General features: G+C 39.8%; 1 protein-coding gene across 7 annotated transcripts in view; it reads right to left on the bottom strand.

The window, feature by feature from the left end:
* Nucleotides 1-23,715, bottom strand: part of DMXL1 (Dmx like 1) — a 146,427-nt gene that overhangs the window by 113,099 nt on the left and 9,613 nt on the right. For all 7 annotated transcript variants that reach the window (XM_038401733.2, XM_043514928.1, XM_043514929.1 and 4 more), the window contains exons 2-5: nt 14,616-14,741; nt 4,978-5,055; nt 3,355-3,433; nt 2,366-2,498 (exon numbers count right to left, since the gene is read on the bottom strand). In XM_038401733.2, the coding sequence (XP_038257661.1) occupies nt 2,366-2,498; nt 3,355-3,433; nt 4,978-5,055; nt 14,616-14,741 (416 nt within the window). The remainder of the gene's footprint in view (nt 1-2,365; nt 2,499-3,354; nt 3,434-4,977; nt 5,056-14,615; nt 14,742-23,715) is intronic.

Genomic DNA, 23,715 nt, shown 5'->3' with positions numbered 1-23,715 from the left:
GGACATTCCCTGAGAGATTTGGACAGTTTCCTGACAAAGTCCTCCCTAGACTCCTTACTCCTATTGTGCTACTGGAATGGGAAAAGGGAGGGCATATAGGAGATGACTCCTTACTGTACTTTGAAGGGAGAAGAGAAGGAGTACACCTACTCCACAGGTGGACCATCCTGTCATGAGGGCCCTGGATCTGTTGTATCCTCCTAATTGGGTCAGGATGAAGTCAGTACTAGAGATACCACATTTGTCTGCGGCACTGACAACTAAAACTGGTGGCTTAGCTATCACCACCTTCAATCTCCCAAGGAGAGGCAACTCCAATACCAGGCCCACTATTAAAAATTCGACATCGTGTAAGCCCAAAACTCTAGGTTCTGATGTGCTAGGCACTAAGGAACACTGTTTAAGGTGACCAGTACCAAAGTGCCAGGTAGTGAAGCAAAGTCACACACATTATACAGATTTGGTGGATAATGCTGGTACTCTCAACAGTCAGTGCAATGTGCTAGAGCAGGGGTGGGCAAACTTTTTGGCCTGAGGGCCACATCTGGGTTGGGAAATTGTATGCAGGGCCATGAATATAGAGCTGGGGCGCGGGAGGAAGTGTGGTGTACAGGAAGGGGCTCAGGGCAAAGAGTTGGGGTGCAGGAGGAGTGCAGGTACAGCAGGGGGCTGGGATGCAGGAAGAGGTGCAGAGTGGGGAGAGGGCCTCAAGGCAGGGTGCTAGTGGGTTCAGGAGGGGTGCAGAGTGTGGGATGGGGCTCAGGGTAGGGTGTTGGGATGCAGGAGGGGGTGCAGAGTGCTAGAGGGGGCTCCGGACAGGGGATTAGGGGCTCAGGGTGCAGGTGGGGTTGGAGTTCAGGTGCGGGCTCTGGCCCAGCGCTGCTTACCTTGAGCGGCTCCGGGGTGGCAGCGGGGCTAAAACAGGCTCCCTGTCTGCCCTGGCCCCGCGCTGCTCCTGGAAGTGGCCAGAGTATCTGGCAGTGGCTCCTGGGGGTGAGCTGGGGCAAGGGGCTCCGCCATGCACTGCTCTCACTTGCGGGTAGCACCCTCAAAGCTCCCATTGGCCGTGGTTCCCTGTTCACGGCCAATGGGAGCTGCGGGGGGCGGTGCCTGCAGGTGAGGGCAACACACCAAGCCCTCTGCCCAACCCCTCCCCCAGGGGCCTCAGTGACGTGGTACCGGCTGCTTCCAGGAGCGGCGTGGGGCCAGGGCAGGCAGGCAGCCGCCTTAGCCCCACTGTGCCACAGGGCTGGCAATTCCGTGGGCCTGACTGAAAGCCCCGGTGGGCTGGATCCAGCCCATGGGCTGTAGTTTGCCCTCCCCTGCGCTAGAGCTACCTTTGTCAGGACATTGACTACCCTTTGACTGAGCTGGAGACAAAAGCAGCACCTGTGGTATCCGTTGTTAAAACTACATTAAGTTTCACAGGGGGGACACGGTTTGAATCTCTGGGATTTAGCTACTGACATAGTCCTAGATCCACAGCTGGAGGGGGGTACTGTCTAACCTATAAACTAAATATATGACTTAAGTTTTTTTGTGCAAATTGACAGAAAGACTAACACCATACTAATGTTAGCTGAGTGTGTACTGAGAACAGGTGGACATTGCAGGGATTCCGTCTCACTGCCATGAGCAGTAAGAAGGAACTCAAGGGCCATTGGGTCTGCTCAGCCCTTTATGTGTTAGATGGGAGGACAGAGGACATCAAGGGTGTAGTCTTAACGCACATTACTGGTCTAAAGAATCCAATCTCGTGGCAATGTGCAACAGGAGAGGAATCCATGTGGACAATCATTTGAAGAACTTTACTTATAAAAGATCTAGATAGGGAGCCAAGTTTAATTTAACCACATTCCCTTGATTGCAGTACGCCAGCAGTCCCAAAATAGTAGTAAGTTACCTAAGCTTTCTGTTCTTCTAGCCTTTATGATCTCATACATTAGTACTACTTCTGCTTGAATTCACCACTTCCCACATTTTCCTTGCTTTTGCAGGAAGTGAGAGATACCTGGTATAACTGATTTTATCAATATATTTCAGTAGGGCAAACTACAATTTTTGATAATCTCCACACACACACACACACACACACACACAAAAAATACTTTCAAGAAGCCAAACTAATATGTGAAGCAGAATGAAAATGTGTTTAGTACCACCCATCTATAATAATTTGAAGGACTGAACGGATTCATTTTTTCAGTAATATTTCAGCATATTTCAGAAATGTCTGAAAGAAACAGTACATAGCAGGATCACACCACATAATTCATTAAGAGTTTCATCTGGAAAAAATGGACTACAACAAAAGACAATTTTGCTTTTATTGAAGTTTTGTATTTTTTGTAAACTTGCTTCTTACTTGCATTGCCACATACACCTCCAGTCCCCAAAGCCAACATCTGTTCTTTCGGGATTCCCATCTTCAGAATAGCTTTCCAAATTAACATTGGACCAAAGCTGCAGGCAGCTGGAACCAGTCAAAAGACGAGTGCCTACAACAAAAAGTTTAAAATTATAACATGTACAAATCAAATTATGAGGCATAGCTTTTTATACTGAAGAGAAGGCTAATTAATCTGTACCCACAAACACTGTTATAGACAAGAGCCATAACATACTACAAATAATATCTCCTTTTCTATACACAAACCAAACTAATGCAATGGGCATAATCCTACAAGGTGCCATATGCAGTAAAATCTTTTTAGACTGGATCAACCTTACAAAAAAAGACAGCATTTATTTTTACATATTAAGTCATGTTTAATGTTTAATTTGGACATCTGTGGTCCAAATACATAAAAGCATACTTTATCTACACCGTTTCCAAAGTAGGTTGCATTTGTTCAACAAAAGACTCTAGGCACTTCTGTAATAATACAACTAATTATACTAATATTTTGAATGAAGAGTATATGCAATAATGAGGGTCTAATGACAAGAGCTATCCATCCTGGCACCTTGTTATCCCTACCCCCAACTGGGGCCAAGGATGAAGTGTTAAAACATCCCTCTTTCATACAATTTTTTTTTTATGCCACCCTCCCACTTTTTTTAAAAAAAACAGCCAGCACTGGACACTGCTGAGGATAGGATAACATTATAGACCATTGGTTTGTTGAGATATGACTGAGATGCAAACTTTTTTTTTCTTTTTTTTTAAATAAAAACGTCTCTTTGAAAATACATGCAAGTGTCTCAGAATGCAGGTGACAAGTGGCATTCACAACACTCAGACATATCCTGTTTTGCTATAACAAAAGGAAATCATCTCTTCTCCCTAAAGAAGAATTCAAACTCAACACATGATATTAAACAATTAGAAGTTTTAGTTAATTCCGTTCTTACCTGTGGGATCCCATGTTATATTATGTGCTATAGAGTCCAGTAAAATTTGACCACTCTTCTGCCATTGGTAGTACACCCCCTACAATCAAAAGTATTAGCACACTTCATTATCTTAAGTGAGATATTTACAATACAACTAATTTAATGATTTCCCATTTAATACATAATTACTGAAATACTATGCCTGTAAGGCATTCAAAGTTTTACTAGGCAACAGGCATTTGGAACTTCTTAGAATGAAAGTGAATTTTTTTTTTTTAAATGGAAAAATCTCTGAATGGATAAGTCAAGGCCATACAAGTCACAGCTGTGATCTCATGTTTTAAGAAATATAAAGAGATACCAAGGGTCTAAAAATTGATACACTCACGTGCAACTTGATTTGTTAAAAATTTAGAATTCAGACAAATTAAAAGGATTAATAGCTTTATCTAGAACATTAAATCTTATTTTAGTCTAGTCTTAGTGAAAACTAGCATCCTCAGCTAATTTTGAAGAACATTTGGAGGATGGAGTAAGCAAATGGAATGTCTACCAATATAAAATCTTCCAGACTGTTAAAGACGTGCGTGCTTTAAAAAAAGTGTAGTAAATCTATATCCGCTGGAAAAGAGCTTCCTGAATTACCCACAGGTACTATGTACGTCTTAGGAACTTCATAAAGTAAGCATAGTTCAGGAAGTAGATTTCTTAAATCCCTAGGATAGGAAATTGTGTTGCACCCCCAAAAGCCACATGGATCTGATGCAATACACATAAGATGGATGCTAAATCCATTGTTATATTTGTACTCTTGTATCATCTTAATACTTTGCACTTACATGGCATTTTGCACAGACTCAGAAAGACTCAATACTCTTGTAAAGTATACTAAGAAAAGTGGGCTCTGAGATTAAGTAACCTGCTCTAAATCACATAAACTAGCACCGAAAAGAATCAAGATTAGGATCCATGTCGAACTGAAACTCAAGGCTAATCCATAAATTTGCCCACACCAAAGGAAGTCACACTATGTGGAATATGAGTGTACAGTTTTTACAAACCTTTATAAAACCCTGTGAAATCTACAGATAAATATATTCTAAAAATGCTTTGCAAAATAATTAGTAGAATTTTCAAAAGTAATTGAGATGCACATGAGCAAGAAGAAGACCTGCATTACAAAAGGATGAAAAAAAAAAGCATTACAAAACCATATGCAGCATGATGTAAACGTATCATTTACTAGCTAGTTTAAAAGCAAACTTCCCTGTGCATAGGTTACAGTACTCCATTTTCGCACTTTCTGCTGGTACTGGCCACGGTCAGAGAGAGTGAATCACTGATTTGCACAGATGAATCATTGCACAGGTGAAACAATTACTATGTATGTTTATTATGGATTGGTCCACTGTATCCCCTTCTGAAGTGTTATGAAGAGGTATAATAATATGGCATTTTAACTAGCATGTGCCCCACTCCTTTTCCACATTTCCACACAATAAACATCCTATATCCCAATTTTAAACTGGTATCTCATCTATCTCAGAAAAGGCAACTCCCAAGTAATAAAAGTAAACAACAGCAATTATTTAAATTTGTCAAGGCAGTTGAAGTTTCTATTAAGACAGTTCATTCACTTACAGCAGGATGATTGCTCTTCGGTTTCAGGATAGTAACTGGTTCAAAAATACAAATCATGTTTCCATAAGAAGCTGCAATCTAAAATAAAAAGTTATATAAAACAAAACAAAAATATTAATTTAAAAATTAATTTGAGATGTGGACTATTGATTCTACTTTCATGCATTCTATGTAATAATATTTCCCTCTATATTCTTGAGCTTGTGTCTCTATTTCCTTCTGAATCAAGGATCAGAACTTGAGGAACATATCAGAATAAAAAAATCTTTAAAATATATTGCAAAGTTTGAAACTTGAAATACTAGAAAAAAACCTGTTTGCCTACAACTATATTTCTGGGTAAGACCTGAGGATCAACCACCATAAGAGTAAGTGTACTGGATACCAATTTTAATATGAATCCTCAATCTAGTATCAAAAGTTTTTCCATGTGCAATTTAGGTAGCTACTTTAAGAAAAGTTACTGGACTCCACTTTTAATACGCTGTGGAAAGAATGAAAAGCACTTCATCAATCCGCCTTTTCACTGTTAACATATCACATTGTGGCACTGAGTGTCTGAAAGCATGAGAGCCACTTAAATCACTGGGCAGTCATATAAATGCCACAAAATATAGTTACAAAAAAAACAAACAAAACAAATTTTTAATCAAGAGTACTAAATAAAACTTACAATAAATACAGCCTTATCTGGGGACCAATGAGTAGTCTTGTTCTATCCATGGTGCTAACCACACGTATAAGCATATTTGCTCACATGTTTTCAACAGTTATTTTCCACGGGGATAAAAGTCAAGGGGGGGGGGTTAAAAATTGTGTTTATTTAAATCATATTTTTTTTAATTTAAATTAAATACAGATTCTTACATAACCCTATTTGAAATTATGCCAACCTATGTTAAGACCTGAATTTATTCTAATCTAGTAAAACTATTTAAATTAAGTTTAAAAAAAAAGTTAAGCAGCATTTATTTACTGCCAAGTTTTTAAAGCAAGTCAAACCACTCAACTGATGTAAGCAGGAAGCCACAGGTTAAGCTCCTGGAACCAGAGTTTGTTAAAGTGCTAAAACAGCAGTCTCTTTTGCTGTAGGTGCACAGAGAATATTTTCTTCATTTCAGTGTGACTAGTTCAGTTCAATGAACAATTAATACAAAATAAATAAAGTTGAAAGAGCAGGAAAGCTTGTTTTCCTCTTCCAGTCTATAAATAAAACTAGGTATGAGAGGATGAGATCTACTAGTTGTAAAATCTTGACGAAACAAATAATCAGTTCATAATTCATTAACTTCATTTGTTTAAACAATTAGTTTTATTTAAAAAAAAGTTCTGAAAAACTCTGATAAAACTTCTCATTATCAAGCATATTTAAGGTAGTTTTATATAACTTCAAAATGCCTCTTTTTCTTCTTTAATTGCATTCAAATTTCCATCGAACAGTTTGATGCAAATCACAAGTACAAAACCTAGTAAATAAAGCATAATTCACCATTTTCTAATATAATAAAAATGTTAAAATTAAGAATCTGTATAAATGTGAGTTAAGCTACAGAATTGCTTAAACATGTGAATAGATATATAGAGTAATCATCCTCATGTGTAAAAGGCAGCACCAATTTTAGTGTAAAGGCTATATTTAAATTGCAAATCAGCATGTTTTAATGGTTACCAACCAATTATAATCAAACCTTCTTTAGGAAACTGACTAAAGGACAAATGCAAAATACAAAATAAATTTACATGAAGATTCCCTGTGGTTAAGTATTTAAATCTCACTGATTTAAATCCATCCATCCTATTATTTTCCTCCCAGGACAAGTTATCAGAACAAGTATAAGAAAAGTTACATGCAGACCTATGAACACCTAAATGCACCTTAAAGCCTCAGGCTGAGAGTTACCACACTACTTAGAGCCTGTCATCTAAAACAACTACAAATATCAATGAGAGACACCTCACCACTAACTCTAATTCTGACCTCTTATTAGACTATATAAACAGCATAATTGTCTACTTCCATAAAATTATGGCTCAAGTTATTTCTGTAAAATCATCATAAGAATGTGAATTACAAATAAACCATTAACATTTTATAAGATTTTTTTCATTTTTAGTATAAAAAGCAGTTGCAGTAGCATTTTACACAACATGATTTTGTCATACCTAAATTGCCAGTAAATTTAAACAAAAAGGTAGAGGCTCAAGTTCTGAGAGGAAAAACCTCAATTTTTTTTTTTTTTTTTAAAAAGCCTGCATCAGACTCTTCAAGCAATTTACACATCAGCATGACCCAAAAATGCCAACTATAATTCTGTCAAAGTTGCAAAAAACCTAAAGAAGCCTTGTTTTTAGAACACATCTCTAGTTAATATTTGCCCTACATTTTCTACTTAACCGTTATTGCCATATTTTTGTGATTCTGCAAATAAAGCTACTATTTTGAGAGTAATTAGAATAGTTTCTTCCACAGGACGCAAAATAAAATACTGAGATGGAAATGTAAACTTAATAATTGTGATTCTTATAGTCCAACACTGGTATAATCAACAATGTGATTTAGGATACCATTATAGTGTCTTGCTGTAAGTGGCTGCCCCGGGGATGGCGGGGGGAAAGGTGGGGGGTAAAGAGGTGGGGAAACAGGCAGCCCAGACGTGCTTACCTATAAAGATGCAGTACAGTATTTGTTTGTCTCTGCTGCTGCCTGATTGGTTATTTCCAATTTTACATGATGTCTGGTTGACTGGTCAGTCCACAACTTTGGTGTTCGTATCTTTGAGGTTCTACTGTAAGGACTACTACCACTGTGTGACCATCAGAAAAAGTTATGTATGTTCACTGCACCCCTGGCATCATAACAGTGGGGATACTTTGGGTGGGGAGGCACTGATGAAGTTTAAAGAAGGCCCATGTAGCTCTATTAGGGCATTTCTGTAGCACACCAAGGAAGAAGAGGCTGCCCTCAGGCAAAGGCTTTGCTCTCCCTTGCCACTTTCCACAAACCAAAACTGTAACAGGGAATGTAAGGGGCTCCCCTAACATACTGAAGTTCGTAAATCATGACTTAGAATAATCAATGCAACCTGCATTGTTTCCAAGCACGCATTTCTTCTTAGTCGTACCTCTACATAAATCGTAATCCTCTGAATTTCACAGCAGCCATCGATATTGCACTCACCCAAGGATCGGGTCTATGGCCTTTTCCTGGGTTGTAGTTGTTGTCCACAACCAGATAAGAAGCAAAGGTGAAAATGCAACAAAAGCATCACATTTCTTCTGGAGACAAAGGGAATCACTTAAAAGGCCTTTTTGCTGTTAAATGCTATTTAGCAAAACAAGGACAGAACTGACCTTCCATATGTTTACTGTATTCAAAAAGTATCTTAAAGGAATTAAGGTTCCAAAGAGATTAACTCAGAAGTCAGAAAAGTTAAAAAGTAAGGCTGCATATGCATTAAGACAGTGTAATTACCAGTTCATGGTCACATTTTTTAATCCATTAGGGAAAAAAAAAAATACACTTCTCACCTCCATCCTGATTTTACATACAAACACCCCTTTTCTTTTGCAGAAGTGATTTCTCAATATTCTATTGCCATTGTTCTTGTGAAGCATGAACTGAGTGGAATTCTTTGAAGATGCGTATGAAATTGGGCAGGGATTAGTAAAATTAAGTGTTATTTTAAATAAAACATAGGATGCTTGTGGGAAGCCTATTTTGAATCATTAGACTAATCAATTCTGAACTGATTTTCACCAAATGACATCTGATCTAGGAACCATCTCCCTGCTGAATGTCAAAGTTTATACCAAAAATTTCTGATGCACTAGAACAATTTTTTAAACAAAGTACTTCCCTCTCTCTTAGCATATAAAACAGCTGAATCACTTTTACTCAAGCTTTCCAAATGTATTCACCTTCAGAAAGATCAGGTATAGAAAATCTCAGCAGGGATGAAGAATAATTGAGAAAGTTATCAATTGGAACACACCCTATATATGACTGAAGTTTCTAGATAAACTTAAGTTATAAGTGAAGCACAGAGTGACCTGTACAATTAACTAGCTGCATGAAATAATATTTTGTTTAAATTCAAAAGCAACTAACATCCTGTCTAGACCAAGAAAATGTTAGCTCGCCAGGCAATCATTACTCTTTTTATGCTAATTATTTCACGTATAAAAATGTCAATATTATCAACAGAACTTCAGGATGAGAAGTGCATTTTTCTGAGCCCAGAGGAACAAGACTGTGCAGAAACACAGCTGCATTCATGCCATGAAAGAGCTCTGAAAGGCCGATGTCAATGCAGGAAAGAACTGCAAAAGAACATTTTTGCTCTACCATCAAGATTTGGCAAAGTGGAATAACCCAGAATTACCAAATCCTACGGATAATGGGATTCCTGTTCAAAGACATTTCATCCTTCAGTGATTATGAAACTATATCCACTGTCTGCTTAACAATCACACAGTGTCTATATATACACACCAGTCTGCACATTTAAGATGATCATATATATTTATGAGTCAGTAAATAGCCTCTGACCAAGAATTTTATTTTCAGGTCATATTTGGCACTTTTTAAGCACTGTACATTATCTAAGCATTGTACAAGCAGTACAGATGCACATACAATAGCATTAGTATAAAGTGTCAAGCATTTCGTCAAGATGACTAAGCAAATATGCCTGCAGAAATCTCTGTATATTGCCAATACCAAGCGTTCAAAAGTCATGAGTCAGACCCCCTGGTCCCGCCATCGTAAGATTGACTTTAAATCCTCAGATTTTAAAACAATAAAATTAGAGGGTTTGGGGGTGAGGAAGAAGGTTGCCTTCTGGTTTCTGAACAGCCAGGGTAAATTTTTAAAAAACAAAAGCTGAGAATCACACAACATGACTGCTGGAGCTTTAAGGGGGAAAGAAAAAAAACAACAAACAAACCACAACACACAACCACCACCAAATATCAGGGGATTATGATAAACCTTCAGAGGAATGAAGTTCTGAAACAGCCTTCCACGGGAGCAATGGGGAAAAAAACCTAACTGGCTTCAAATCCGAGCTTGATAAATTTATGGAAGGGATGATAGAGTGGGACTGCCTTCAATGGCATGTGGCCCATCAGCAACTGCCAGTAGCAAAAATTCCCAATTGATGGAGACAGGACTCTAGATGAGAAGGGATCTGAGTTACTGCAGAGAATTCTTTCCCAAATATCTGCCTGGCAGTCTTGTCCATATGCTCAGGGTCTGACTGCCATATCTGGGATTGGGAAGGAATTTTCCCCAGAGTCAGCTTGGCAGAGGCCCCAGAGGGGAGCGGGGTGTGCGTTTCACCTTCTTCGGTAGCGTGTGTCACTTGCCAGTTTAAAATAGCGTAAATGGCAAATTCTCTGTAGCTTGAAGTTTTTAAACCATGACTTGAGGATTTCAGGTTTCAGGGTAGCAGCTGTGTTAGTCTGTCTTTGCAAAAAGAAAAGGAGTACTTGCGGCACCTTAGCGACTAACAAATTTATTTGAGCATAAGCTTTCGTGAGCTACAGCTCACTTCATCTGATGCATTCAGTGGAAAAAACGAAAGCTTATGCTCAAATTTGTTAGTCTCTAAGGTGCCACAAGTACTCCTTTTCTTTTTGAGAATTTCAGTAACTCAGCCAGAGCTTAGAGGTATTTTTCAAAGAATAGGTAAGGTTCCGTGGCCAGCAATGTGCAGGAGGTCAGAGTAGATGATAATGATGGTCCCTTCTGACCTTAGTCAATGAGTCTAACACTTACTTTTGATAAATTATTTCATTAGTTGTATTGAATTCTGCAAATCAAAGCTAAGAGTACTGTTGCTTCAATTTGCTTCTATCTTTATCTACTTTTACCTGTGCACTTCTGGTTCTACTGGGAAACATGCAGGAGGAGGACACATTTGCATATTTTGTTTTGATGTGAGGCATAATCTTGTGAAGTTTGAACAGGTGATAAATATCATAAAGCTACTGATCTGCGCATTAGCAAGGTGCTGCAGTTTTCTTGTTTAATCAGTTCAAGTGCAAGGTTTAAATACCAGCAGCAAATCATTAGTTACAAGACCAAGATTTTGAAAGTATACTTTAGGATGCAGAATTTGAACTGGAAAGATTTAACATCTATCAAAAGCTATATTTCAGTTTCTCCAAGGGATTCTAGTGCACTAGGCTGAAATATAATATGTAGATGTCCAACATAGAAAAACAGTAGGAAAAAAAAAAAACATTATAATTCATTAACTGTCTCTAAAGGAAAAAAGTTAAAGTTTCACCTAGATTTCAGGAAAGTCCTGATTTTGCATTTTAAATTTGTGTCTTATTGTGCAAGACTATATATATATTTTGCATTGTTTTCAAATCTAATTGTGTCCTCTGCTAACCACCTGGTCCTAAAACTTAAACACTTATCCCAGGAAAGGACTGTTCCATTCTTCCCAACTAGGCTACCAACACTTATTCTTTGTAAAACTAAAAGAACACATGATACAGAAAGCTAAAATCCATTTCTAATTTAAAGCATCTAAAAACAGAAATGAAGCATCAACACATAGCTTTGATCCGACAATATTACCTTCATTTTACAGAAGGTAATGTTAGATTCTTTATCAACTTAAGATTTAAAGAGTATACAAGAAGGTTGCAGTTACCAAAAATGACAAGGCCAAAATATTAGAAACTCCAATTCAGAGTAAAGATTACATTGGGGGGGGGGGAGGAATCTCACATTCAGAAGTATAGAAATATATATAATTTATCAAACCTTCAGTAGACAAATACACTACTGAGGGCCATCATACCACATTGTTTGTGAAGATTTCTTTTGCCACTGATTATACTGCATCAGTAAAGACAACGCTCCTTAATATACATACTTCCTTGGTCTAGACCAAAGGTGGCAAAACTGTGCTTGCAGTTCTTTTATAGTTAAAAAGTGTGGGTTGCGGAGCGCCCCCCACCCCCACCATTTTCCACTTACCAGACTGGGAGGGAGTTCGGGGCTTTCTGCCCTGTGGTAGAGCTAGGGGCTTCAACCCAGCAGGGAGGGGTGTCTAGAGTTTTCAGTCACTAGTCCTACTGCACCCAAGTCTCAAACTTCTGAAGATTATTGTTTGCGGCCGGAAGGTCGCTAAGTTTGGCCACCCATGGCCTAGATAATGGTGTTATAACACTTACATAAAAGTAGCAAAAGTTAACATAGTGACAAGACACATGCTTACACAGACATTTGGGGTGACACCACGATGTCTTTAAATTTAAGATTTCTGCTTGTACAGTCTGCACATTATCTAAACCCTTTTGGAAAAGGGTAAAAGTAATGTAGGAGGACATCACTGATGTGATCATTTTAGCAGGACAGCAGCTCTTCCATAATTTGACAAATCCTTAATGCCAGGGAGAGAAAATGATCAATCACCAGGCTATGGTCAGGGTTCTCATCTGGGATGTGAGAAGCCCAAGTTCAAATCCCTGCTCCACATCAGGCAGATGTAGGAACTGAATCTTCATCTCCCACATCCCTTGTGCATGCTGAACCACTGGACTAAAGTTATGAGGACACTACTACCTCCTCCTCCTCCTCCATCTGTTTTGTGAATCTAGGCCTCTACACAAACATGCCCAGAAACAAAGCATTTCAGGTCAAGAGACAGGGAATCATAGAAATGTAGGGCTGGAAGGGAACTCAAAGTCTAATCCATCTCCATATGCCAGTAGGGCTAAATACACCTTGATCATCCCTGACAGCTGTCTGTCTAATGTGGTCTCAAAAACCATCAATGATGGGGATTCCATATTCACTTGGTAATTGTCATGATGTCTGAGATTGGCACTCACAGTTCCTGTAAGCATCACAGTAACGTATTCCAGTGCTTAGATATCTTTACCGTTAAAAACTGTTCCTAATACATAATTGAAATCATCCTTGCTGCATGCTAAATTGATAACTTCTTGTCCAATCCCTTGGTGGGCATGGAGAACTACTGATCCATGTCCTCTTTATAAACAAGCTTTTGCATATCCAAAGACTTACGTCCTGTCCCATGTCTGCCCCTCCAGCATTCTCCTCTCAAGACTAAATATGCCCAATTCTTTCAGCCTTTCCCCATAGGTCATGTTTTCTAAATTTCCTGTTTTTGTTGCTCCCCTGTAGATTCTCCAATTTGGTCACATCTGTGTCTTATTCAATCCAAAGAAGAAAAAGAAAAACCAACAAAAAAAACCCCAACCCTTTTTCAATATGCTGAAACTTGTGATTTTTTGTATTCAGTTCAACCCTAACATTTCCCCCCAGCTTTCTGGAACTGAAAGTGAACCAAAGAGTCAATTATTTACCCCGTTCTACTTGCAGCACACAAATTTCATTGCTGGAGATCAACTCGAGTCAGAATCAGGTATGGTGTAATTTGTTCATTTACATAACACCTGTTATTCTTAAATTAAGACAGGCCTAGCCACGTAGAAGTAACTCTGGAAACCCCCAGCTCAGTTGCAGCAGAAGCTTCTCCCTCCTTCCCACCTTATCTACAGCTATCCTCCAACAGATCTTTCTGAGGCTGCCCTATCAGCTTCCAATCAAAAGGCAGCACCAGATTAGTCAACTGCTGTATCTTGGCCTATCATTGCTTAGCAGATTCATCACTTGATATAGTATCACATCAGTGAGCAATTAATCCACATTAGAACTTTCCACTTGTGCACATTATTTTCTTGGACATGTTAGTGTTCAATGGCTACGTAGTTATAACTACTAGGTTGGACTGGTTAATTTTTATATATTTTGATTTAAATGACTGACACATGCAGAACATTTGAGCCAAGTGAACTTAAGTTATGTTGCGTAGCAAGACATCAAGACCATCCATGAACGACAATTTCAAGAATGTAATTTGTTTCTTTTTCATACAAGTATCTTGTTATAGTGGAAGCATTCAAAAGCTCTAGATAAGATCAGGGCCTTCTTGCGCTAAGTGCTGTTCAAACACAGTAGACATGGTCTCTGCCCTAAATAGCGCTTTAGTAACAGAGGTAAAATGCAGCAGGTGAGAAGAAAAGGAAGAGAAGATAAGGATAACAATAGTAAGATCATCCAATTACACAGACTAGTAGGTTCAGAATACATTTTCTTCTATTTAACATGAGTAAATAATGAGCAGTCCCCTTTTACCAGCCTGTCAACACAAATCTGCATGTTGCTTATGCACCTTAGCATTATATTCACATACTTACTAACAAGACATCAGAATATATATGACAGGATCTTCACCAATACTCAACCTCCTCAACTCGTTAGTGAAAATCTGACAATCTCCTCTGTGCCTTCTTCCATGGAACTGGCTATGCATTGTACAACCTTCCTGAGCTCATTTGCAAGGTCCCTCTCCTGGTATGCCATTAATTCTTTATTTGAGAGGAACTTCTGCTATCCTGCCGACAGTGAATTAAGTTAATTTATATACAAGTTAAGTTTTGCCTATTGTTATTCCCTCGACCTCTGTCTACTTGTTTGTGCTTAAACTGTGAGCTTCATAACTACCTGGAAAGCACTATTATGTGGTGATCCCTCCCATAAATTAACACTATAACATGGTCTGTGCATTATTAGTAACAATACTACATACCTTCCCTTGCTGCATTGAGCAGTCCACACATCCCACTTGAATATTCCCATGTTTTGCTCCAGGGATTATTTGTAATCTTTCAAAATCAGTCCCCAATATAACGATATCACATCCTGATGCATAAGCCTGTAAAAAGAAACAAAACAAGAGTTACAGCAAATCTACAACTACTTAATACCACTACCTCTAGATACTATATGAAGATAAATCAATGAAGTACAGATATCCCTTTTGATGCACTTCTTTATAGAAGCTATCCTTGGTTCATCATCATTCATGTAGACCAGTGGTCACCAAACGGTAGATCACGATCGACTGGTCGATCCTGGAGCCTCTGCCAGTCTATTGCGATCTCCAGGTGATAAAAGTCCGGCAACGCAGCGGGTCTAAGGCAGGCTCCCTGCCTGCCCTGGTCCCAGAAGCAGCCAGCACCATGTCTCTGTGACCCGGGAAGGGGCGGGGGTCAGGCTGCTTCCGCACACTGCCCCCACCCTCCAGTGCTGACTCCGCATCTACCACACGGGGGCAATGCTTGCAAGTGCGGGCAGCACATGAAGACCTGCTGCCCCCCTCTGGGGCTGCAAGCACTGTCCCCGCAGCTCCCGTGGGGTTGGCGCTGGGGGACAGGGGCAGCAGCAGTGCATGGAGTCGCCTGCCTGCTCCTGCTCCCGCCCCCCCCCCCCAGGGGCCGCAGAGACATGCCAGCCGCTTCCAGGTGCAACGTGGGGCCGGGGCAGGCAGGGAGCCTGCCTTAGCCCCACTGTCCAGCCAACCGGAGCTGCCTGTAGTAAGCGCCTCCTGGCTGGAGCCTTCACCATGCACCTCCTCCTGCACTCCAACCTCCTGCCCCAGCCCTGAGCCCACACCCGAGCTCCCTCCCAGAGCTTGCACCCCTCACCCCCTCCTTCACCCCAACCCCCTGCCCCATCCCGGACCCCCTCCCACACTCTGAACCCCTCGGCCCCAATCCAAAGCCTGCACCACCTCCCACACCCCAACCCCATGCCGAGTGAAAGTGAGTGTGGGGGGGGGAGAGCAAGCGACAGAAGGAGGGGGGAAATGGAATGAGCAGGCGGAGCCTCGGGGAAGGGGTGGGGTAGATCCTGGGTTGATCTTAAATTCAAAAAGCAATCTTGTGCGTAAAAAGGTTGGAGACCACTGATGTAGACTGTTTACCCATGACCCCATCATATCTTTTTAACACTACTGCAGGGGTACAATATTGTTAAGTTTTAATTGCCATTAGTTTGAAACATGCTGGGGCAAACAGAAGGACATACATAATTAGGCTATTTGGTTTTGCTATCACAGAAAGGCTTGTTTTATTAGTAAGAGGCCTAGTGTGATGAGCTTATGCCAAGGATTCATTTCAGGTGAACCAAACAACATTATGAGGTCACGGTAGCAACTTTCATTCAAGTTTATAGCTCACTTTTCATTAAAATCCTGATTTTGCCATAATTACTCCAGTAGACTTCTCAACAAGTCTGCTTTTCATCTTGAATTTCCCTATGTACTATCTCATGTCTTCCCCATCCCCCACAAAACAAATAAATCTGAAGTCAAACAATATATAGACAGTCAAAGTTGAAAGGCTCTTTTGATTTTTGAAATAAGATCTATTTGTAATGTTCTCAGATTACTGAAGGTAGAAATTGTCAGGTCATTTTACTGGCCCCTAAAAGAACCTGTAACTTGACTATCTTTTGGAAAATTTTAATTTTCAGTTATTCCCTGGGAACACTGGGACCTCTAAGATCATCAGAAGTTAGGCAGAAATTAGTTCTACTGGCATAAAGGTCTGCTGGCTGATTTGAATCAAGCATGAACATGTGTTGTCATTCTATCTAATCACAGCACAATGTGCCTTAACAGAAATAAAATGCAACAGTCCACAACTATTTCACATAGTGTTTGTAAATACTCCTCAAAATCTGGAAGTTGGAAAACTCAGTTAAGGTTGTATAAACCATTAACTCTTACTCTAGATGAATACTCATCCTAGGTTTACTCGCCATCCTGTTTATTCATCAATAATTCCTCTATATTCAACCACTATACCCCTTTCACATTTCTAGTAATATGTCATGCTTGATTTTGGTGAAGAGAATTGGAGTTATGGAGATGACTTTAGTATGGAAGTTTCATGGTCATCGCCAATTCATAGAATCATGCTGGATTTAACTACAGCAGAATCCCATTTATCTGATCTAACTGGGACCAAGACCAGAACAAAAAGAATACAGAATCTTTTTGCGAATACAAACTAACATGGCTGCTACTCTGAAACAAGACCAGAACAGTAATCAAAATTTCAGATAATCTGGAGAATGGGAAAGTATGAGGCTGCAGTGCTGTCTAGCGACCACAGGAGAGACCGCCTGCTTCTGGACTTACGTACACTGGTTGTTCGGTTAATACGGGGAACAAGATAATGGAGGGTCGGATATACAGGGTTCTACTGTACTGTTTTATAGGTACTTTACAAAGTTTTACAAAGCTCCTCCTCTTAGTCCCATATTATAGGTACTCCCATGAGCAATGTCCTTTCTCCACTTCAACTGCATATGACACTATGCAACACGACCCTGATTTCTTATCCTTTCGGCGAATTGTAGATGCACCACTGTCTTACCACTATGCTCACACGTTCCTTAGCTCCATTGTTAAGATTATTAGGGTTGCTGATTAATTGCAGCTAACTCATGCAATTAACTCCAAAAAATTAATTGTGATTAATCACAATTTAATCGCACTGTTAAGCAGTAAAATACCAACTGAAATTTAATATTTTGGATTTTTTTCTACATTTTCATATATATTGCATTCTGTCATAATTGAAATCAAAGTATATATTTTTATTACATATATTTGCACTGAAAAAATGATGAAAAATAGTATTTTTCAATGCACCTCATACAAGTACGGTTTTGCAATCTTTGTCGTGAAAGTGCAATTTACAAATGTAGATTTCTTTTTTGGTTACTCCAACACAAACCACTGTAAAACTTAAAAACCTACAAGTCCACTCATAGTCCTACTTCTCATTCAGCCAAATCTCTAACACAAACAACTTTGCTTACATTTACAGGAGGTAATGCTGCTGGATTCTTATTTATAATGTCACCCAGAAAGTGAGAGCAGTCATTTGCCTGGCACTTTTGTAGCCAGCATTCCAAGGTATTTAAGTGCCAGATATACTAAACATTCGTATGCCCCTTCATGCTTCAGGCACCATTCCAGAGGACATGCTAATGATGCTTGTTAAAAAAAAATAAAGCATTAATTAAATTTGTGACTGAACTCCTCAGGGGGAGAATCGTCTTACCTCTGCTATGTTTTACCCACATTCTGCCATATATTTCATGCGATAGTCTCGGATGATGACCCAGCACGTTATTCATTTTAAGAACACTTTCACTGCAGATTTACGTACAAAATGCAAAGAAGGTACCAATGTGAGATTTCTAAAGATAGCTACAGCACTTGACCCAAGATTTAAGAATCTGAAGTGCCTTCCAAAATCTGAGATGGATGAGGTGTGGAAAATGCTTTCAGAAGTCTTAGAAGAGCAACACTCTGATGCGGAAACTATGGAACCCAAACCACCAAAAAAGAAAATCAATTTTCAGCTAGTAGCATCTGACTCAGATAATGAAAATGAACATATGTCAGATCCACACTACTTTAGATTGTTATAGATCAGAACCTGTCATCAGCATGGACTGGACACAAGTCCCCCGGAATGGTGGTTGAAGCATGAAGAGACATATGAATCTTCAGTGCATCTGGCACATAAATATCTTGCGACACCAGCTACAATAGTGCCATGAGAACACAGGTTCTCATTTTCAGATAACATTGTAAACAAGAAGCAGGCAGCATCATCTCCTGCAAATGTAAACAAACTTGTTTGTCAGCGATTTGACTGAGTGGACTTGCAGGCTCTAAAATTTTAAATTGTTTTATTTTTGAATAAATGCAGTTTTTTTGTACATAATTCTACATCTGCAAGTTCAACTTTCATGATAAAGAGACTGCACTATGTACTTGTATTGTACTTGAAAAATACTATTCTTTTGCTTTTTTAACAGTGCAAATACTTATAATCAAAAATATAAAGTGAGCACTGTACACTTTGTATTCGGTGTTGAAACTGAAATCAATATTTGAAGACGCAGAAAACATCCAAAATATTTAAATAAATGGTATTCTATTATTAACAGTGCAATTAATCATGATTACTTTTTTTTTAAATCGTGATTAATTTTTTAATCACTGGACAGTCCTAATTATTATTGAGAATCAAATATAATGTTTAAGTGCATCTTTAGAATAGCGTTCAGTGTAAGACCAACGTCAATGTACTTTCTCTGCCATTCAAAATTTACACTGATTGGCACGTACCACACATTTGAAGCCTTCTGCTAGCCTCACAGTAATAGTAAGCCCTATATTGGCATGAATGCGCCTAGCCAAAGATGGCTGACCCCAAAGAACCAGTGGCTGATGAAGCCTTGAGAAAGCTGTTGCCAATTACGATAAAGAGAAAAATCTTCAGCTTCTCAGCTCTTGGAAGACCCTACTATTTGGTTGTTGTACAGTGAAGCTGATGGGGCAGTATTCATGCCCAAGAGTCTGACTAACCACAAAGCTGACTGTGCCAAATGTGTAGGCAGGAGTACTCTGGTCTTTGGCCCCTTGACTAACAGACATACAGGGGAGCTCTGCTGGTGACGGGCCTCTGACGTTCCTTTACTATTGCTGTCTCAGTTTGACGAGACCTGTTTTGAGGCGCTACGGTTATGTACTAGTCTGGTTGATTGGCAGTACTCGTCACCTGCCACAAGAGGGTTATCTGTAGTACTGAACTACTCTGCACTCACCAACGTTTATCTGAAAGCAGGGAGTGCATGATGCTGATCTAGTCAAGTGAAAGCTGCAGTGGAGTGGTCTTCTGCTGTAGGTACGTTTCAAAAAGCGCTGACTAATGCAGTGCTGACAGAAACATGAGGTGGCTTAAACTTGCCAGCCCTTAGAATATTGCTCAGCATAAAAGATTACTTCTAATGCTGCTCCTTGTTAACAGGTTGAAATGAACACCTGGAAGGAGAGACTAGAGCACATTTAAAAGGAATTTGTCCCAGACAAGCAGTAATAAATAATCTACGCACTTTTGGAAGAACACCACTCAGAAGCATCTTCTGCCCCATGCTTCGTTTTGTCTTCCCACATTAATCTGACTGGATGACATTCTTGTACCTCAAAGGAGCCAAATTAAAAGAGAAATTGTAGCACCAGAAGTGACAAAAACTTGAGGGACTTTAGAACAAGTCTAAGGCTGCTGGAAGCAAAACAACCCTATCTCCTGATGAACAGACCCTACTCATGTGCCAGTAACCCATAGGTCTTGTCGGTCTTAAGAATTGCAGTAAAAGAATGAAGACCCACATGCTTGGTTATGTAGATGTGACAAAGAGCATACTTTAAGACATCTAATAGACTAACATAGTTCTGAGCAAAGCAGTTCTGTACTTTAAGCGTAAGAATGTACAAAAAAGGGATGCAAAGAACATTTTGGCTGATTTATTTTTATGCTGGTTGCTTGCCTCAGACTTAATTTTTTTCGGATATGTTTAGCCACCATTCAGAATGAGAGTGAAAAAAATAAGTTTTGCCCACCTAAAACATTTCTCAACAAAATGGATGTCAGAAGCTCTATTGCCTTTGTGCTTTGGAACAGGGACTTGAAGTTTGTCCTGGTGTCGGGGATGTGCCTTTTTTCCATTGCCGTGAAAATGCACCTAAAGTTGCTCTCAATGCTCCTCTTTCTAGCACCCGTTGGCCAGTAGGAGTTGACATCTCGATAGTAAATAAGCAATGATAGGTAATGCAGGCATAGGCCATGAATAGCCTTTTAAGTGAAGACAAGTAGCTTATGTTTGGTGCAAGAGAGAAGGGGAAGCCAGTGGAAAGATGAAAAAAAGGGGGAGGCTCATATGTGATGGGCTAGGAAAATGATCTTTGCAGCAGCATTCTGAATGGATAAACTATTCTCCAACTAAATGTTTTCCAGCTTGGTTGAAAACTTTTTACATGAGTGGTGAGACAAGAAAATTTTCCCCATTTTAAAAAACACTCACCTAGGAGTGATCTTGTTCTGACCTCCATCTTTGGAAGATCACTACGAAAAATAAGCAAAGAAGTTAAGTGCCTGTGGTGACTGTAGGGATGGGAAGCGGAAGGGGGATGACTGTGTGTTAAAAAAGTCAGTGTGTGAATTAGGATGGTAAGGGAAATTGTTGTGCAAGTGGAACTGGAGCAGGCTTTATTACCAGCTATCCACTGTTGCATCTTACTGCTTCATCCTTTCCCACTCTGCCAAATACGGAAATATACTGAGAGATGGAGACTGGCTTCTTCCACAAGTGTATATGGAAGAGGGTCTGAAGACATGTTGCAGCATGGAAGACTCTTACCAAATCCCTCCATAAAGCAGCTATTATACCTTCCTTTTAAGTCCCTTTTCAACACATACCTCTAAAATGACAAACCCTCTCCTGAGGGTTGTAATTCTTTAACAAGTGAAAATACCAGCTTTAACACGTGCATGCTGGGTGATGTTGGCAGCCTGTGATATACAGGATGTTAGACTAGATGATTTAGTGCTCCCTTCTGGCCTTTAACTCTGAGTACTACAGTAAAGTACCACGTGATGATGGTTAGCTGTCAAAGACCGGAATGTGGGCACTCATGCCTAGTAGTAAGAGCAGGAATTGGTAGTTTGAAATTGGAGCCGAGCATCAGAGCTAGGTTACCTGGAGTGAGGAATTTCAGGGGCCAAAGCTATCGTGACCTTGGATGAATGCTTTGAGCAATCAGCACTCTGCTTCTTTTGCTGGTCTTAAGAGCAGGTCTGCTGATCCTCTGAGCCAATTGGGCAGTTTAGCCAGTCTGGTGGCCCAACTGGGGCCCAGGTTTGTTAGACTTCTTGGGGGTGGGAGGGGTGTTAAGCTAGCAGGTAAGAAGGCTAGGTGCAGGACCTTACTGCTGACACTAGCAGGTGGCCTAAAGAGACTTTAGTATCTCTAGTCTATTTACAAATAGATATATTGTAAGTATGCGTAACTTCACATTCCTTTTATTGCAACTTTTCTCCCTTTCATTCTCTTCTAGACCCACAACTTGACTCAGTCTTGATAGAAGCTCTTAATGGCAGGACTGTACATCTGTATAACACCCACCACAAAGCCTAAATCCTGATTGTGTTATGCTACCACACAAAGGCCCCCAAACAACAACTAGATCCCGGAAACATTTTTCTGGGGTTATAATAATAATTATCACAGTGAAGCGATGGGGTAATTTGTAAATCACAGATTACAAATAAGCATAAAGTTTTCACACAGTTTTCCAAAAAGAGGAAGCAACTGTGTCAGCATATATATATGGAATGTAATCTAGAAATATTATTCAGACTTTACAAGCAGAAGTGACCATCATGATCATACAGTCTGACCTCCTGCACATTGCAAGCCACAGAACCTTGCCCACCTACTCCTGTTATAGAGCCCTAATGTTTGGCCGACTTACTGAAATCCCCAAATCACAATTTGAAGACTCCAAGTTACAGAGAATCTAATCATTTATTCTAGTCTAAACCCATACCCCATGCTACAGAGGAAGGTGAAAAAAGCCCAGGGTCTCTGCCAATCTGATCTGGGAAAAAAGTTCCTTTCTAACCCCAAATATGATGATAAATTAGACCTTGAATATGTCAGCAAGACCCACCTGCCACACACCTGAGAAAGAATTCTCTGTAGTAACTCAGAGCCCTCTCTATCTACTGTTCCATCTCTGCCCATTGGGGATATTCGCTACTAGCGGTTGCAGATGGGCCACATGCCACTGTGGTCAGTCTCATCCTACCATCCCCTCCATAAGTTTATCCAGTTCAGTCTTGAAGCCAGGTGGGTTTTTGCCCCTTGGAAGACTATTCCAGAACTTTACTCCTCTGATGATTAGAAACATGGATCTAATTACAAGCCTAAACTTGTTGATAGCCAATTTATACTACTTGTTCTTCTGTCAACGCTGGCCCTTATTTAAACAACTCCTTCCCCTCCCTGGTGTTTATCCCTCCGATGTATTTATAGAAAGCAATCTTATCTCCCCTCAGCCTTCATTTTGTTAGGCTAAACAAGCCACGCTCTTGGGAGTCTCCTCTCATAAGGTAGTTTTCTGCACCCATTCCAGTTTGAATTCATTGTTCTTAAACATGTGAGATCAGACTTGCACACAGCATTTCAGACGAGGTTTCACCAGTGCCTTGTATAACGGTACTTACACTACCCTCTCTCTACTGGAAATACCTCGCTTGATGCATCCTAGGATTCCATTAGCTTTTTTCACAGCCATATCACATTTATAGCTCACAGTCCTCTTGCAACTAACCAATACACCCATATCTTTCTTCTCCTGTCGCTAAGTCCTTAGCTTATAGCAAAACTTCTGGTTGTTAGTCCCTAAATGCATGACCTCGCGTTTTGCGCTATTAAATTTCATCCCATTTCTATTACTACAGTTTTCAAGGTCATCCAGAAATTCTTGTAGACTATTTCAGTCCTCCTCCATATAGACAACATCTCCCAACTTTGTGTCATCCACAATTTTTATTAGCACACTTCCACTTTTTGTGCCAAAGTCATTAATGAAAATGTTAACTAAGATTGGTCCTAAGAACGATCCCTGAGAAACTTCACTAGCAACCTCAGTCCAGCCTGACAGATCACCTTTCAGTATGACCCACTGTAGCCTCGCTTTAACCAATTCCTTATCTACCTTTCGATTCTCACATTAATCCTAAACTTCTCCAATTTAATTAATAAATTTATCACAGGGAATAGTATAAAATGGCTTTCTGAAATCCACACAGATTGGCTCTACTGCATTTCCTTTATCTAAAAAAAGATCAGTTATCTTCTCAAAGAAGATCAGGTTGGTCTGGCACAATCTACCTTTTGTAAAACCATGTTCTATTTTATCTCAATTACCATTCAGCTCTATATCCTTAACTACTTTCTCTTTCAAAATTTGTTCC

Source organism: Dermochelys coriacea, chromosome 5 (genome assembly GCF_009764565.3).
Source record: "Dermochelys coriacea isolate rDerCor1 chromosome 5, rDerCor1.pri.v4, whole genome shotgun sequence".
Taxonomy (NCBI): Eukaryota; Metazoa; Chordata; order Testudines; family Dermochelyidae; genus Dermochelys; species Dermochelys coriacea.
This window is presented reverse-complemented; position numbering and strand designations above follow the sequence as displayed.